The sequence below is a fragment of the Gasterosteus aculeatus genome, chromosome 17, assembly GCF_964276395.1.
Source record: "Gasterosteus aculeatus chromosome 17, fGasAcu3.hap1.1, whole genome shotgun sequence".
In the NCBI taxonomy this organism is placed as follows: Eukaryota; Metazoa; Chordata; class Actinopteri; order Perciformes; family Gasterosteidae; genus Gasterosteus; species Gasterosteus aculeatus.
The window spans coordinates 20,320,407-20,333,744 of record NC_135705.1 but is presented as its reverse complement, the minus strand read 5'-3'; the positions used below and the strand labels follow the sequence as shown (position 1 = coordinate 20,333,744).

General features: G+C 46.7%; 2 protein-coding genes across 13 annotated transcripts in view; one reads left to right on the top strand and one right to left on the bottom strand.

Annotated features, from left to right (window-relative positions):
• Positions 1-8,748, top strand: part of cntn4 (contactin 4) — a 100,065-nt gene extending 91,317 nt beyond the window's left edge. For both annotated transcript variants that reach the window (XM_040204296.2, XM_078091702.1), the window contains exons 15-23: positions 371-529; positions 1,331-1,480; positions 1,839-1,909; positions 3,396-3,630; positions 3,848-3,963; positions 4,581-4,767; positions 4,847-4,959; positions 5,043-5,211; positions 6,407-8,748. In XM_040204296.2, coding sequence (XP_040060230.1) covers positions 371-529; positions 1,331-1,480; positions 1,839-1,909; positions 3,396-3,630; positions 3,848-3,963; positions 4,581-4,767; positions 4,847-4,959; positions 5,043-5,211; positions 6,407-6,498 — 1,292 coding nt within the window. In that variant the 3' untranslated portion in view covers positions 6,499-8,748. The remainder of the gene's footprint in view (positions 1-370; positions 530-1,330; positions 1,481-1,838; positions 1,910-3,395; positions 3,631-3,847; positions 3,964-4,580; positions 4,768-4,846; positions 4,960-5,042; positions 5,212-6,406) is intronic.
• A 1,259-nt stretch (positions 8,749-10,007) lies between these two features.
• The window catches only part of LOC120834822 (band 4.1-like protein 1), a 47,239-nt gene continuing 43,908 nt past the window's right edge, over positions 10,008-13,338 (bottom strand). For all 11 annotated transcript variants that reach the window (XM_040203110.2, XM_078091699.1, XM_078091700.1 and 8 more), the window contains 5 exons: positions 13,094-13,153; positions 12,919-13,014; positions 12,567-12,647; positions 12,362-12,478; positions 10,008-12,153 (listed from right to left, as the gene is read on the bottom strand). In XM_040203110.2, the coding sequence (XP_040059044.2) occupies positions 12,148-12,153; positions 12,362-12,478; positions 12,567-12,647; positions 12,919-13,014; positions 13,094-13,153 (360 nt within the window). In that variant the 3' untranslated portion in view covers positions 10,008-12,147. The remainder of the gene's footprint in view (positions 12,154-12,361; positions 12,479-12,566; positions 12,648-12,918; positions 13,015-13,093; positions 13,154-13,338) is intronic.

Below are 13,338 nucleotides of genomic sequence, written 5' to 3'. Positions count from 1 at the left end.
AATGACCAGCGACCAGATAACCGGTTAAATGATGTATTATTCACCCCGTGCTGAAGTAGGATGGAGCTTGTTGGTGATGAGCGTTTACTGTGACCAGTTGTGCTTCAAAGACAAAAAAAATAAAAAGGACAGAATGAAGAGTGGGGGGCGCACCGAAATTTCTCCTTCCGAGGAAGAAAATTTACTGTCTAATTATAGCAAATAGCTCCCAAAGGTTTCACCGACTCTGCTGAAGTAGCTGCAGGTGCTAAAACCGCCGCCACTCTCTCCACCTTCCCCATCTCCTGATTTACATCCCCCCCCAACTCTTCCTCCGCCTGTCTCTCTTATCTTCCTCTCCTCTGTGCTGCCTGGCTATGCCGTCTCTCAGGTCCCCCGGGGCCCCCGACCAGCGTCCACGTAGAAGAAATCACTGATACCACAGCCTCTCTGTCCTGGAGGCCCGGGCCCGATAATCACAGTCCAATTACGGCCTACACCATCCAGGCCAGGACACCATTTTCCCTCGGGTGGCAGGCTGTCACCACAGGTAAGCTCTCTCCAACCAGCCGTGGCCTCCTCCAATCACATGGAGGGGCTCCGCTCTTCTTTCTGCCTCGCCTGTGAGGATATTGGAGAAGTCATTTTTTTGCCCGGGCCCCAAATGGTACGCTATTCTAGCGTGACCATTGACCGCCACTTCATCGGACGCCTGGGAATCCTGAGACGTGGATCTCATCCCGATGATGGAAGCTCGTTGCCGTGGCTGCAATCTGATAGTGTTGTTAACAGATAGCGCCTGCATACCCCCCCATGATGCTTAAATGGAGCTCAGCATTCATTTATGGCCGGTATGATGTGCATTTATTGCGTACTATATACCTTGTTGTATTGATATTTTTGGAAAACGAAGGACACTTTATCGGAGGGTTTTACTGGCCTCATTGATTCACCACATCGGGATCAAATGTGAAATGTAACTACATTATGACCTTGCAGGCAGACACAGCTCCTCGGTCAGCATCAGGAAATGGCTTCTTGTAGTTTCCAGCGGAACGCACACATCACATCACACGTGTGATTAGAGTTCATAGCTGTCTATTAACCCTCTAATATATACTTGTTATTTTCCAGATGTGATTATTCTGTGTTTGTGTCCTGTTTCTTTGAGTTGTGTGTCCTTGGGTGGGATTACCACTGTGAATGCACCTGTGGTGGACTCCCACTATGTGAGTCAGGCTGGAGGTCATTCTGCTGCTGATGCTAAGCTGACACACACACACACACACACACACACACACACACACAAAGTTGTGCGATACTGAAAGCTGCACTGTGTGCTTTATGCCAGTTCCTGAGGTGGTGGGGGGCCACCGGCTGACAGCTACAGTAATAGACCTGAGCCCTTGGGTGGAGTACGAGTTTCGAGTCCTCGCGAGCAACGCCGTCGGGACCGGCGAGCCCAGCAAGCCATCCAAACAAGCGAGGACAAAGGGGACCTGTATGTACCACTCCGTCATGGAAACCACTGAACGCATTACTCCTTCAGGTTGTAGTACGTAAAGTCAATGCAGTAACAACCCCGTCCTTCAAGTGGTTAGCTTAGCTTAGCATAAAGCCTTTCAATGGGGTCAGTTGTGTACTGGAATTTTGGTCAGATTAGAAAATACACACACGCTGCTCCGCTCAGAGAATCCTGCGGCTTTCTTACCGGAATTGCAAACGTTGCAGTTCGACCATGTCAGAAAGTTGCGTCTCTCTGCTGCCGGGGAGGAGCGACATGAATAACGATTCCGCGCGCCGTCTCAGCGTTGCGTCACGTCAACACGGCTAAGCTGATCTGTCTTCTTGCTCTCCAGCTCCGAAGGTCACGCCGGCTAACGTGAGTGGAGGCGGCGGCAGTCGCTCCGAATTAGTCATCACATGGGAGGTAAGCGAACCGGCTCTGGACCGCCGGAGCCAGACGCCATTATTCTCCGTGCATCTGGGCCTGTGTTTCATCAATAACAGCCGAGCGGCTTAATGTATGGCGTTTCATTTTTAAGAACAGAGAGGCAATAACTGCGCCCGTCACCCTGGGGGAGAGACGAATGCTTTTCAGGTTTCAATATGATAATTAAACCTAATGGTACAGACCTTTTTTTTTTTTTTTTCAAATCGTTTCTTTCCTTCCTGTCTTTCTTCCTCTTTCTCTCCTGCAAAGCCCACATCAGTCACGCTCCAGAAGCCTATATTTATTCCGCCACTTTAAAATCATCAGCCCCCGCTGTGAAGCGTTTGGCAGAATCAGTGTTGATGTTTCAATACGGAGGAGTTCAAACGCAGTCTGACTTCTGAACAAAGCCACGCGTCTGCCTCGCATGTGAACTTCCCTCAGGCGCTTTCCTTTGGAAATAAAAAGCAGCCGTGTTTCAGTTTTAATTTTGATAACTCATAACTCATTAAAGTCGCGTATAAGTTTAATGAGTTACCTGTAGTGAGTCTGAAAATGTAACTTTTCAGTGTTAATTATACCCACTGGGTTCCCTGCGCGTGAGATAATAAGATCTTCTGTGGGTGATAGAGGGGAAGTATAGATAGTTAGAAAAACGACAAGAATCTGTGAACGCAGCGGTTAATAACCTCGGTGGAGTTGTGGCCCAGATGACATCACAATAATTCAGATGGTTTGTAAAACACTAAAGTAAGTAAAGAATTTAAAATAAGAATCAAACATGTTAGATACAATACTAATAAAAATGTTTTTTTCACATATTATGGCAAATTCAATTGGAATGATTTTACAATGTACACTTTTCATTAAAAGACATTTTATTTAGAAGAAACTAACTAATATTTTTTAGGAGATATTCAGGAAAAATGTAAACCAAGATGCTTTTATTAAGTCATTAATAATGTAGAATTGACTCCTTCCCAGAAACACTCAATCACACCATTAGTTTACATTCACGACATGTTTCTAATTATCAATATGATTTCAGAGCCCATTATGTGGTAACTTAATAAGAAAAGATGCATGATTCACTGAAGCTCAAAAAAGGAATACCCAATGTATAAATATTAGGGGCTCAAAGATTCCATATCCACACGCTTACGTTGAGATAGAAAGTTGTAAAACAGAAAGAAGAAATCAAGTGTTTATTAGAACTTAGAGTGAAGCGGCTCGGTTTATCCACCAGAATCCAGTCTGCAGCGATGAATATATGAGCCATGCCATCAGTCCAGACAACAGCTGAGCTCATGGCGTCGTGCTGTGTAACCGATGTGTCCGGTAGCAGGTTTTTTTTGGTCACAGCAGGTTTTATTTGAGGCCAAGTCTCAAATAAAAGTCTCAGCTTTGTTAAATGTATCGCGCTTAAATTAATGAATCGAGAGTTTAAAATATATTATTATCATTCTGCTTTCCTCCCCTGCAGCCCGTCCCTGAGGAGCTGCAGAACGGGCCGGGCTTCGGTTACGTGGTGGCTTTCCGACCCCACGGTTCCACGGGATGGATGCAGGCCGCCGTGCCCTCCCCCGAAACCTCCAAATACGTCTTTAAAAACGAGAGCATCCAGCCCTTCTCACCTTTCCATGTGAAGGTCGGGGTCTACAACAATGAGGGGGAGGGGCCTTTCGGACCGGTTACCAACATCTACTCAGCTGAAGAAGGTGCGTGTCATTTTTCATGTCACCAGCGGTTTGATGCCTGAGCACACGGGTGGATCCGTCCAGCCTCTGAGCAGCGATCTTGAAGCCGGCGTTCCTCTTTCAGCACTTGCAAGCGTCCTCCTCAAAGTTCCTCTGTTGTTTGAATGAAAGAAACAGCTGTTTGATGTTGCCATCAAAAGCTGCGTGTTCCATCTGAGCCTTTGTGTATTAACTCCAGAGCCCGGCCGAGCTCCCACCAGGGTCCGAGCCAAGAGCCTCTCTGCATCCGAGATGGAAGTGTGGTGGAAAGCTCTGCCCTGGAATGCCAGCAAAAAAAGAGTCCTGGGCTATGAGGTCAGGCATAATGATACACCTTATGTGTGTGTGTGTGTGTGTGCGGCAACTTATGCTGCTGAATCGTGTTCTCTTTTATTATTGATGAGTGTTTCAGGCTCATGCACCTTGGGCACCGGAGACAATAGCTGGCTGCGTGCATAACGGTCCAGCCTCGCCCCCCCGCCTGTGGCCTGGTTGTGTTTCTCTTGTTGTTTAAGTACTGTAACCACCCTGATTAGTGTACTGATGCAATACTCCCAGGGACGCGGCGTTTAGCTTCTAATCCACACAACAAAGAGGTTGCAGACTCTGGTCCCGCGCTCAGTAAGTTGTTGTCATTTTAATTCCACTCATTAACGAACTCCAAGACGGGAACAGAGGGCCGGTTTCCACCCAGCGGTTGCATAAAAAAGGGCCCCGAGCAAACCGCCTCACTCTTTACCACGCAAGCTTAAACCGTGACACATGTCTGATGAGCACACAGCACACCGATTCACATCCTCCACCCCGCCGAGTTCACATCTCGCCGTTGCCAGTTTGCGCTGCGTTGACGGGGTGTAACAGAAAGCTTTTAAAAAAGGTGTCGGTCGCGTTTTCTGCGTTCACGTCTGCGGTTCCGCCCTGTCGCTTCTCAGCTGAGGTACTGGAGCGGAAGTGAGAGGGAAGACACGGCCAGCGTGCAGAAGACTGTGGGAAATCAAACGTCGACTGTTATCCGCGGGGTGAAAGGCAGCAGCACGTATTGCATCTCGGTGAGGGCGTATAACACAGCGGGAACGGGGCCTCCCAGCGCCGCGGTCAACGTCACCACCAAGAAGCCGCGTAAGTACCGGCCTGAGTCGCCTCCCCGGCGCCCGTTCCAGCTGTCCTTTTGGTGAAGAACGTGTCTTTCTGCTCCCAGCGCCCAGTCAGCCTCCGGTTAAAGTGATGTGGAACACATCGGATTCCAAGATTATATTGAACTGGGAGCAGGTCAAGGCCCTCGACAACGAGTCGGAGGTCACCGGCTACAAAGTAGGCACCCACTTGCTCGGCTTTATTGGAGAAATTGTGCTTGTGGCCGCGAATGACTGTCGACTCGCGCCGTCCGTCCTCAGGTGCTGTACAAGAAGAATCGCCACAGCCGCCTCAACGTCATGGAAACCAACACGACCTCCGTGGAGCTCGCCCTGCCCACTGATGAGGACTATATCATCCAGATAAAGCCTTTTGGAGAGGGAGGGGAAGGCAGCAGTAGCAGGCAGATCACCATCCCGAGGATACCAGGTCAGTGGTGAGATAGCTGCAGAATAATCCACCGCCTGGCTGCCGTCGTGCCTGAACAGATTAGCTATCATCACCTCTGAGAGGGACCGCGAGGACGGGGGAAATAAGGCACCACGGGAGACGTTTCTGTAATTACGGCCTCCACGTGACATCGTGTATGAAGTTGTGATGTTTGTTCTGGATACTTTCGGGGTGTAAAACGGGCTCTTTGGGAAATTCACCGCAGGCATTTTGCCGTCACTTTATCCGACCAACGTGTCTTATGTATCGTAACATTAGATACAAAATGTATATTTTATTTGTGCTAGGGCTGTCAATACATACAAATGAATTAACTGATTTATCGCACATTTTGAAATGAGTGTAACAAGATGGCCGGGAGGATAGTGAATAAAAGGCAGTGCAGCAGTCAGGAGGTGGAACGTGTCTTCGGAGACATTTCAATCAATCAGTCAAAGAAACAAAATAAATCACTCCGGTAATTCCAGCCGCCAGCAAAAAAAACCTAAACCCAACTTAAGCGCCCCGGGCCGCTATCCGGTTCACCAAGGTCCTGTCCCCAAACTGCCTTCCCTGCTCCTTCCTTATGTAGCCCCTTGACGACATGAGGTCCAGGTGTGTCTCCTGGACCACCTGATCTTGATGAGTTCGTTTAGGTGACGGCCTTCCGAATATATCTCCCCTCCACCGCGCTGCCCCTCAGCTCCTTACTGTCATTAATGGCGATTAACGAAGGTTGTTGTTGTTGTTGTTTTTAATGAATGTTTGTTTTCTTCTAAAGACATCTTACAAGTGATGAGTAATCACTTTAGAAAACGTGTATTTTAGACACAAAACTACACACATTTGATCATCTTGGAGGCAGAATTCAACCGGGTGGAACAGCAACTCTTCTAGCTTCTAGCTTAGCCTAGCAGCTAGCTTAGCGTAGCGGTGCTTTAAGTGGTCCATTTGCCACTTACCCCCCCTTATGTTTGACACGTGGAGGAAAAGCCTCTGTTTGCTTTGCTTCCAATGCAAAAAGCTCTCTCCATCTTGAGCTACCGTTGAATGAATGGAGTAAACCGGAAGTAAGCAACGGTAACTACGTTCACATATCTTGTAGCACTCAGCAGGCAGGAGGGAGACGTCGGCTTCGTAAAGTGAAATGCCAAAAGGTGTCTAACGGCCTCGTTCTTTCCTCGTACCGTTTCAGGCCCCAACGCCGTCGGCTCAGCGTCCAAGGTCTCCACTCTATCGGCCCTCAGTACAATAGCGCTGTCTTTCACGGCGCGGACATCTTTATGACAAACGGCTGTCGGCGGACGTTGCATCTGATGCGGTGACAGCGCTACGGCGGAACGCAGAACACAGCCCACTCCGGTGTCACTAGATCCATTCATCTAGATTGTAGAGTCAAAAGGAGGAAATAAACAAACAAAAAAAAGTGAAAAAAATAAAAGAAAAACGCCATTGAGATGATAGGGAAGGATTCCCCTCCGGCGCCCAGGCTGAGCAAAGGGGACCGATGTCGTGACTATGTTGTTACCAAAGCAGCTTTCATAAGAACAAAAAAATGAAGAGAAAATGTCTTATATGCATCTTTTTGTATGACACGTTGAGCTTTTATAGTTTTTTTTTTTTAATCAACTGGGAGTCCTTCTGGGTTTGAGGAAAATGAGGTGCATGGCAAATAACATTATCCGGACTGGAGGTTAAGAATGTGATATGACAGTTCGCCTTTTGTCTTCTAAAATAAGGAAATCTTTGGTTCTATCAGACCAGAGACGTTTATTTTCTTCAAGTGAGTGAACTATTAACTGTTACTGTGTTGCATTCCTGTTTCCGCGATATGTCACAAATGTTTCATTCACAGGACGACATTGAGTGTTTGTCAAAATTGGTCATTTAAATTAGAGGATTCAAATCCCCCTACAGCCCACGCTGATGCTCAACCACCACGCTAACGCGTTAGCGCTAAATAACAACAATGAGGTAGCAAAAGTAGCACTCTTCAAATGACACAGATGCCAACAGCACTTTATTATTTATTTACCTAATGAATTCAATACCCATCATGTGAATAGAAGCATTGTTTTGTAAAATTGCCTCCACCACCTTATTTACTTGTATCATCCTTTTCAAATAGTTTGAGTGTCATCGTGGCAGCGGAGCCTATAAATCGGGTGTAGCTGCCGCAGTATCGGTCCAATCGCACCTCGCATAAAGCAAAAGCATACCAATAGTACTCTTCTGTAGGTATCTGGGTTCTCCTGCATGGAGGACGGATACACAGGCCCTTTGCAGTGCGCCGACTAAATACAAAGTAGCTTTCACCCAAAGCCCACTTAGTGGGGCCTTCCAAATGTCCCCATGCCGCGCTGCCGCAGAGGAATGCATTTAGTTTGTAACGCGTTGACAGACACTTCCACTGCTCTCACAACAAAAGAATGCTGAAGCATCTTTGGAGCTTGGATGGAAATACCATCCATGACAGGAGGCGGGATGTCTCCGTGTACGGATGCAATGGTTGCAGCAGTCAGACCTTTTATCACGCTGGATGCTAACGCATCGCAAGCGTCGTGTTTTTTGGTGCCAGTCCTATCAGAGAAGGTGGCCAAGAACTCCCAAAAAGTCGACGGTGTCCTTAGAGGCGTCCGCATGAAAGCTCGCTACCAGTAACTGCTGCTTTAGAGGCCATTGATAGCCGGTGACGGGACGCTTGTGGCTGTCTCATGCTCCTCCCCCTTTCAGTTAGCGCCGTGTTTAGAGCTATTCTTTGCCTTCCGTGTGCCTCATCATACGTTCAAAATCCTCAGGTCCTTAAAGAGCCTTAACTTCTCATGTGTGTATGAAAAACCATTAGGAGCACTGAACAGCGAAGCAGCCGCGGGGATGTTTACATGTCTGTTTGTGGGGATCGGGTGGGAGGAACGAGAATCGTCTGAATGGCATTCGGATATTTCGCATGGGATATTGGCAATATATGAGGCCTGGTGCATTTTATAGGTGTGTGTTCTTATTTAAAGACAATGCTGCTGATCCTTTCCTTTCCCCGTAGTCTCCTGAGGCCGCGAGGGGCTGCCGTGCCGCCGAGGCGCCGCGCAGTCTGTATGTAGCGTGTAATCCGGTTAAGTAGTTTGTACTTTGAAGGGAAGTGTGCTGTAGGCTACTGAGTCTCGCTCAGAATCATCCATCAAGAAATGTGTAATATACTGTTTTGTACACTTCAAATCATTTATATAAAAAAATCCCTTTCTAAAGAGATGATTTACTTTGTTTTTGTGTAATAACTGTTTCATACTGTAGCTAACTGTTGCTCAGCATGATTATTCCTTTGTCTTCTCTTCTGTCCATCTGCAAGTCGACCGATTTGCTTTGGCAACGTGCACGGCTCATGCATCTGATCATTTAGTGTAAACTATATGTATCTGAACCATGATGAGCCCCCCGTCTCAGTCAGCCCCTCCGAGGTGTCCATACACACTTTACGTGAGGCTTCCCTCTGTTGCTGTTTGTTGTTTATACTGTGTTAATAAAGATTATTGATTTATAGAACAATGTCAAGCTCTGTGGGTCAATCCGTCACTACATCACGGGACCAACATATGGGAGTATGTTCTTCTCTACTTGTTCACATTACAATTAAACAAATGAAACACGTGGATGTAGAGTTACAGTTTACTGAAGGGATACTCCGGGGATTTAACAAAGCACGGCTCCAATTAAAACTGCCAAGAGCTACAGATTAAAACTTTGGGTCCCGTTCCAATAACAAGGGAGTCCACACTCACGTTTCTGAAGTGAAACAAGACGGTTGACTTACAAATAAATGTTGAATGATACATTTTTGGCCGACCAAAAGGTTCAAATTACGATCTGATAACAAACTGTGAAAGGGTTACATAATAATTATAACCTGTCAATCACAACGTAGACAACAATGTCATGAAAAAGTCAAGGTGTAGTATTTCTATAATAAAGTCCACAGTATATTCTACATGTATATATACGAAAGAAGACATAAAAGAGTCATAACTATGAGGCTGGAATCTCTTCTTCATATCTTGATGTGTCACCGGTGTATCAGGTGACAATTGTAGATCTTTACGCCATAACCGTGAAAATACCATAGTATGATTTACCCTAATACTAATAACTAATACTAATAACAGCAATGTATGCTGACATTTATTTCAATATACTATAGACAGTCATAGCAGAGTTTGTCTTCTATTTGACAGGCTCTACTATGAATGTCTTATTTTCTTCCCCATACTATTTTTCAATTTTTTATGACAGATTATACGATTATTTTATATATATTTTTTATTTTTTACATAATATACATTGTTCATTTAATTCAGTTCCGTGTCTTTCTTCAACTTATAAACTACAGGTATTTGTTGACTTTTAGAAATGGTATTACTCTGTTTGGCTTTGACTTATTTGGACGTTATATACTATTACTTTTTTCCACATAAAAGGATTGCGTTGTTAAAAAAAGTGGACAAAAAGGCATCAAGTGCAATCGTGTATCAGACCGTTTAGCGCACTAGATGGCGCTAACAGCATATAAATAACTTCTTCAAACCTGCTGCCAGCATCGTTGTGCTGATGGAGGCCAGGAGATGGCAGTGAAGAACAAGGCGTCAACGGCAGCCTCCACTTCTCACACAAAAAAACTACAATTAATCACATGACGAACTGCTGATGGATGAAAGTCATTTAATGAAGTAGACAAAGAATTTGTTTCCCCACAGTCCACTATTAGACAACTGGTCCCCTTCCCCTCTTCAGTGGAGTCAGACACAGTGTTTGAATCATACTGAGACATTTATTTATGCATGTAGGTTTTCCATTTAGACTGAATGCAAATACAGCAAATACACACCACCAAGCACGAGGGGGATGTAGAGCAAGAAGGCAGCGCAGCTCAATGCTCTTCAGGAAAAAAAGAACATAAAACAACCTAAAACCCATAATGGGAACTCATCTGGATTGTCCACGTTAATGGGGCCAATAAATATTGTCATGTCGCTGAGGACCCAAAGGGTCCCTCAATGTCCCGTCCTGGTCCAAGCGAGTAATTCGCTTTGTAAGACCAGCTCCGGTTCGCCCTCCGACTGAGGGGGGGGGGGTCGTTTCCACGTCCGCCTCGGGGATGATTGACGGCTGAGCTGTGATAACGCCGGCTGCTGCTCTCGTCAGCACCACTCCGAACATAAGGCACCCACTCATGAGACGCTGGTTTTACACCCACGGGCTCAAAGTCTACATGGGCACCACACAGAAGTGTGCATATATACCGTATGTGTGCATGTGCATGTGGATGGAGGCCCCTCCTCCCTCCATCTCTCCCCTCGTCTGTCTCCCATCAGTGGTGAGTCCGTTTCAAACAGCTTTACAGTGTACGTACGTGCTGCAGTCATCAGCGAGGTGCCTCCACAACAGTCCAGTGTCAGAAAACAAGGAAGAAAAAAAAACTAAAAACAAATGAATTTCCTCCGACGCATCAACAGCAGGGGGCGACACTTCCAAGCTTCCTTTTGCGTACCGCCTCTGCGTTACAGTTCACAGTTTTCTCCTTTTAGAGGACAGGTGACGCGAGCGATGGCTGCTTATTGCAATTTCTCCTTGTTTCTTTTTACAGCGATGAGTGAGATGCTCCGCCTCCGGCTAACAGCAGCGAAAGGTCACCAGCGAGGGTCAAGCTCCATCACAGGGGGGTCTATGGGTGATTAAGTGATGCATAGTATATCATTAAAGGTCATCCTGGTGACACTAGGGGAGGGAGGGGGGGGGCACAGGCCTCACATTCACCACTCCTATAAATACAGTTCGACAGAATGAAAAAAAAAAAAACCACGTTAGGATAATGCTCGTGAACGTGCACAAACTTAAAAGTTGTAGTTTTGCCGCCCGAATTAATAACTCTCATACCACAAAAATATTTCAAATGATGAACGAACATATCAGGGGCACAAGAACTAAAGAAACGACTGAAGGGTTTGCCCCCCCCCCCCAAAGGGAAGTGTGCGCATGCGTCCTGCAGCACCACTTCTCTGGTTTGGAGTTCGCTCTGATTAACTTAATCTTCCAGCTCGACCGCGTCAAAGTGAAGAGGAAAGCAAACAGTCTCCATGACGGCAGTCAGTCAAATCATCACATTTCTGAAAAGCTTTCAAATAAAACATTATTCATATTAAAATATCTCTCAACGTCGTACGACGGCGCCCGAAACCAGTGACCAGCATTTCCTCAACGTTGACGTGAAAATAAAAAAACGGTGAGGGCGAACCGGACGAGTCCCGGCTGTCCTTCCTCAGTGGACCCCCCCCCCAGCGGTCTGTAGGGGCTCAGACCCATAATATATATATATATATACATATATGGATGCCTTTGTGTATTTATTCATATTTTGCACTCCCGCTGCTATTTTGTATCTATCTCATCATGCAGATTATCTGACATTATACATAAACAAGCAAACACTGCACATAAATTAGATCCTCTATAGATAAAAATGTAAAAAGCTTATAAGACAGCTGTGGATTTTACTGAAGCTGCAGTCAGGAGGAGGCGGCATCGAGCGAGAGGCCGCTTGGCGCTGTTCATTTAACCCCCCCCACTCTTATACCTTGTTCATCCAGGACCCTTACGGGGAGGGATTCAGACCACCTGACCCAATGGGCCCAGGACAGATGTGTGTGTGTGTGTGTGTGTGTGTGTGTGGGAGGGGGGGGTTGGGCGAGAGTCAGAGCTGGTTGTGGAGGTCTACTGCTTCATGGAAGTGAGTCCGTTCTTGTTCCAGTGTTTTCACAGAGAGTCTTGGGGGGGGGGGCGTACTGCGGGAGAGGGGGGGGGGGGGGGGGGGGGGGGGGGCAGACCGGAAGGCGCTCGTCTGTTGGATGCTCTCCCGCCCCCCTCCCTCGTCTCAGCAGCCACCACGGCCGATCAGGACTGCAGAAGAGACAAACAGCATCACAGATGAGTCATGAAACTGCACCATAACATGTTTATTATCTCCATGTCAGACGACTTAATATACTGTGACATGTTCATGACCTTCTACACTGTGACATTTTAGAACTTACTATACTTTGACCTTTTAAATGATTTTGGCCCGGCGCCTGCTAGAGCGTTAAATAATGGATCAGACGTCGCACACCTCTGCCTGCTGCTGCAGCTCCTCCGTCGGAGACTCGCTTTCCCTGATGACCACGGCTTTTGTCACCAGCATGTCGGGGTGCTGCTGTTTGGCCTCTTGGATCGCCATGGCGAGCGCCTGGGAGGGACACGAGGCGTCAGCGCGTGTGCCCTTCTTGCAGATATAGAACAATGTGTGGAAGTGTTGCGGGTCTCGTCCTTCTCACCTGATGTTGGTCCACATCCTCGTCTCCTGTGATTATGATCCTCTTCTCGATTCTGGTCTCTGAGAAGCCTCCTTTCACCGTCTGCAGCAGACGAAAAAGGGAATTCAGTGACTGTCGATGTCAGTTTACAGAAGACAAAAGAAGTAGTCATAGGTCATTGTTGTGTATTTCCAGTAGTCACTTATTAATGTGAAGAATAGTACATTTTATTGTGTCATCATTCATAGACCGATGAATAAAACAGGATTTATATCAGTTTATTGATCCCAGCATGTCGACAACGAGGAATGAAACCTATTCATCCGTCCGGGCCCCAGTTAAACTGTCACCATGGCAACAGATGAGGTGTTACCTTGGTAACTTGAGTTGTGGTTGCTGAGGTGACGCTGTCAGCGGTGATGGTCAGCGGGGACACGACAGAATCCCTCCCCTGGGATCCGGCCTTTACCTACAGCACAGTTGTGTTACAGTCACACACACACACACAGACGCACACATTGATGTGCTTCCTCTGTAAACATACTTACAGGGGAGCCGTTTTCTTTAAGGACAGCCGGAGCTTCACGTGGGCCGACAACTCTGAAGTTCTGCAGGAGAGAAGAATGCTCTTTATTAACTTCCACCTAGAAAGTGCAGCTGAATGGAAGAATTCACTGCAGGAGACGACAAACATCAGCAGTCAGTTATTACTGATCCACACAGAACAATACAAGTGGCAAACATGACAGCATGACTTTCACCTGGAATCATGTCCCTGGTCCCTCAAGAGTAA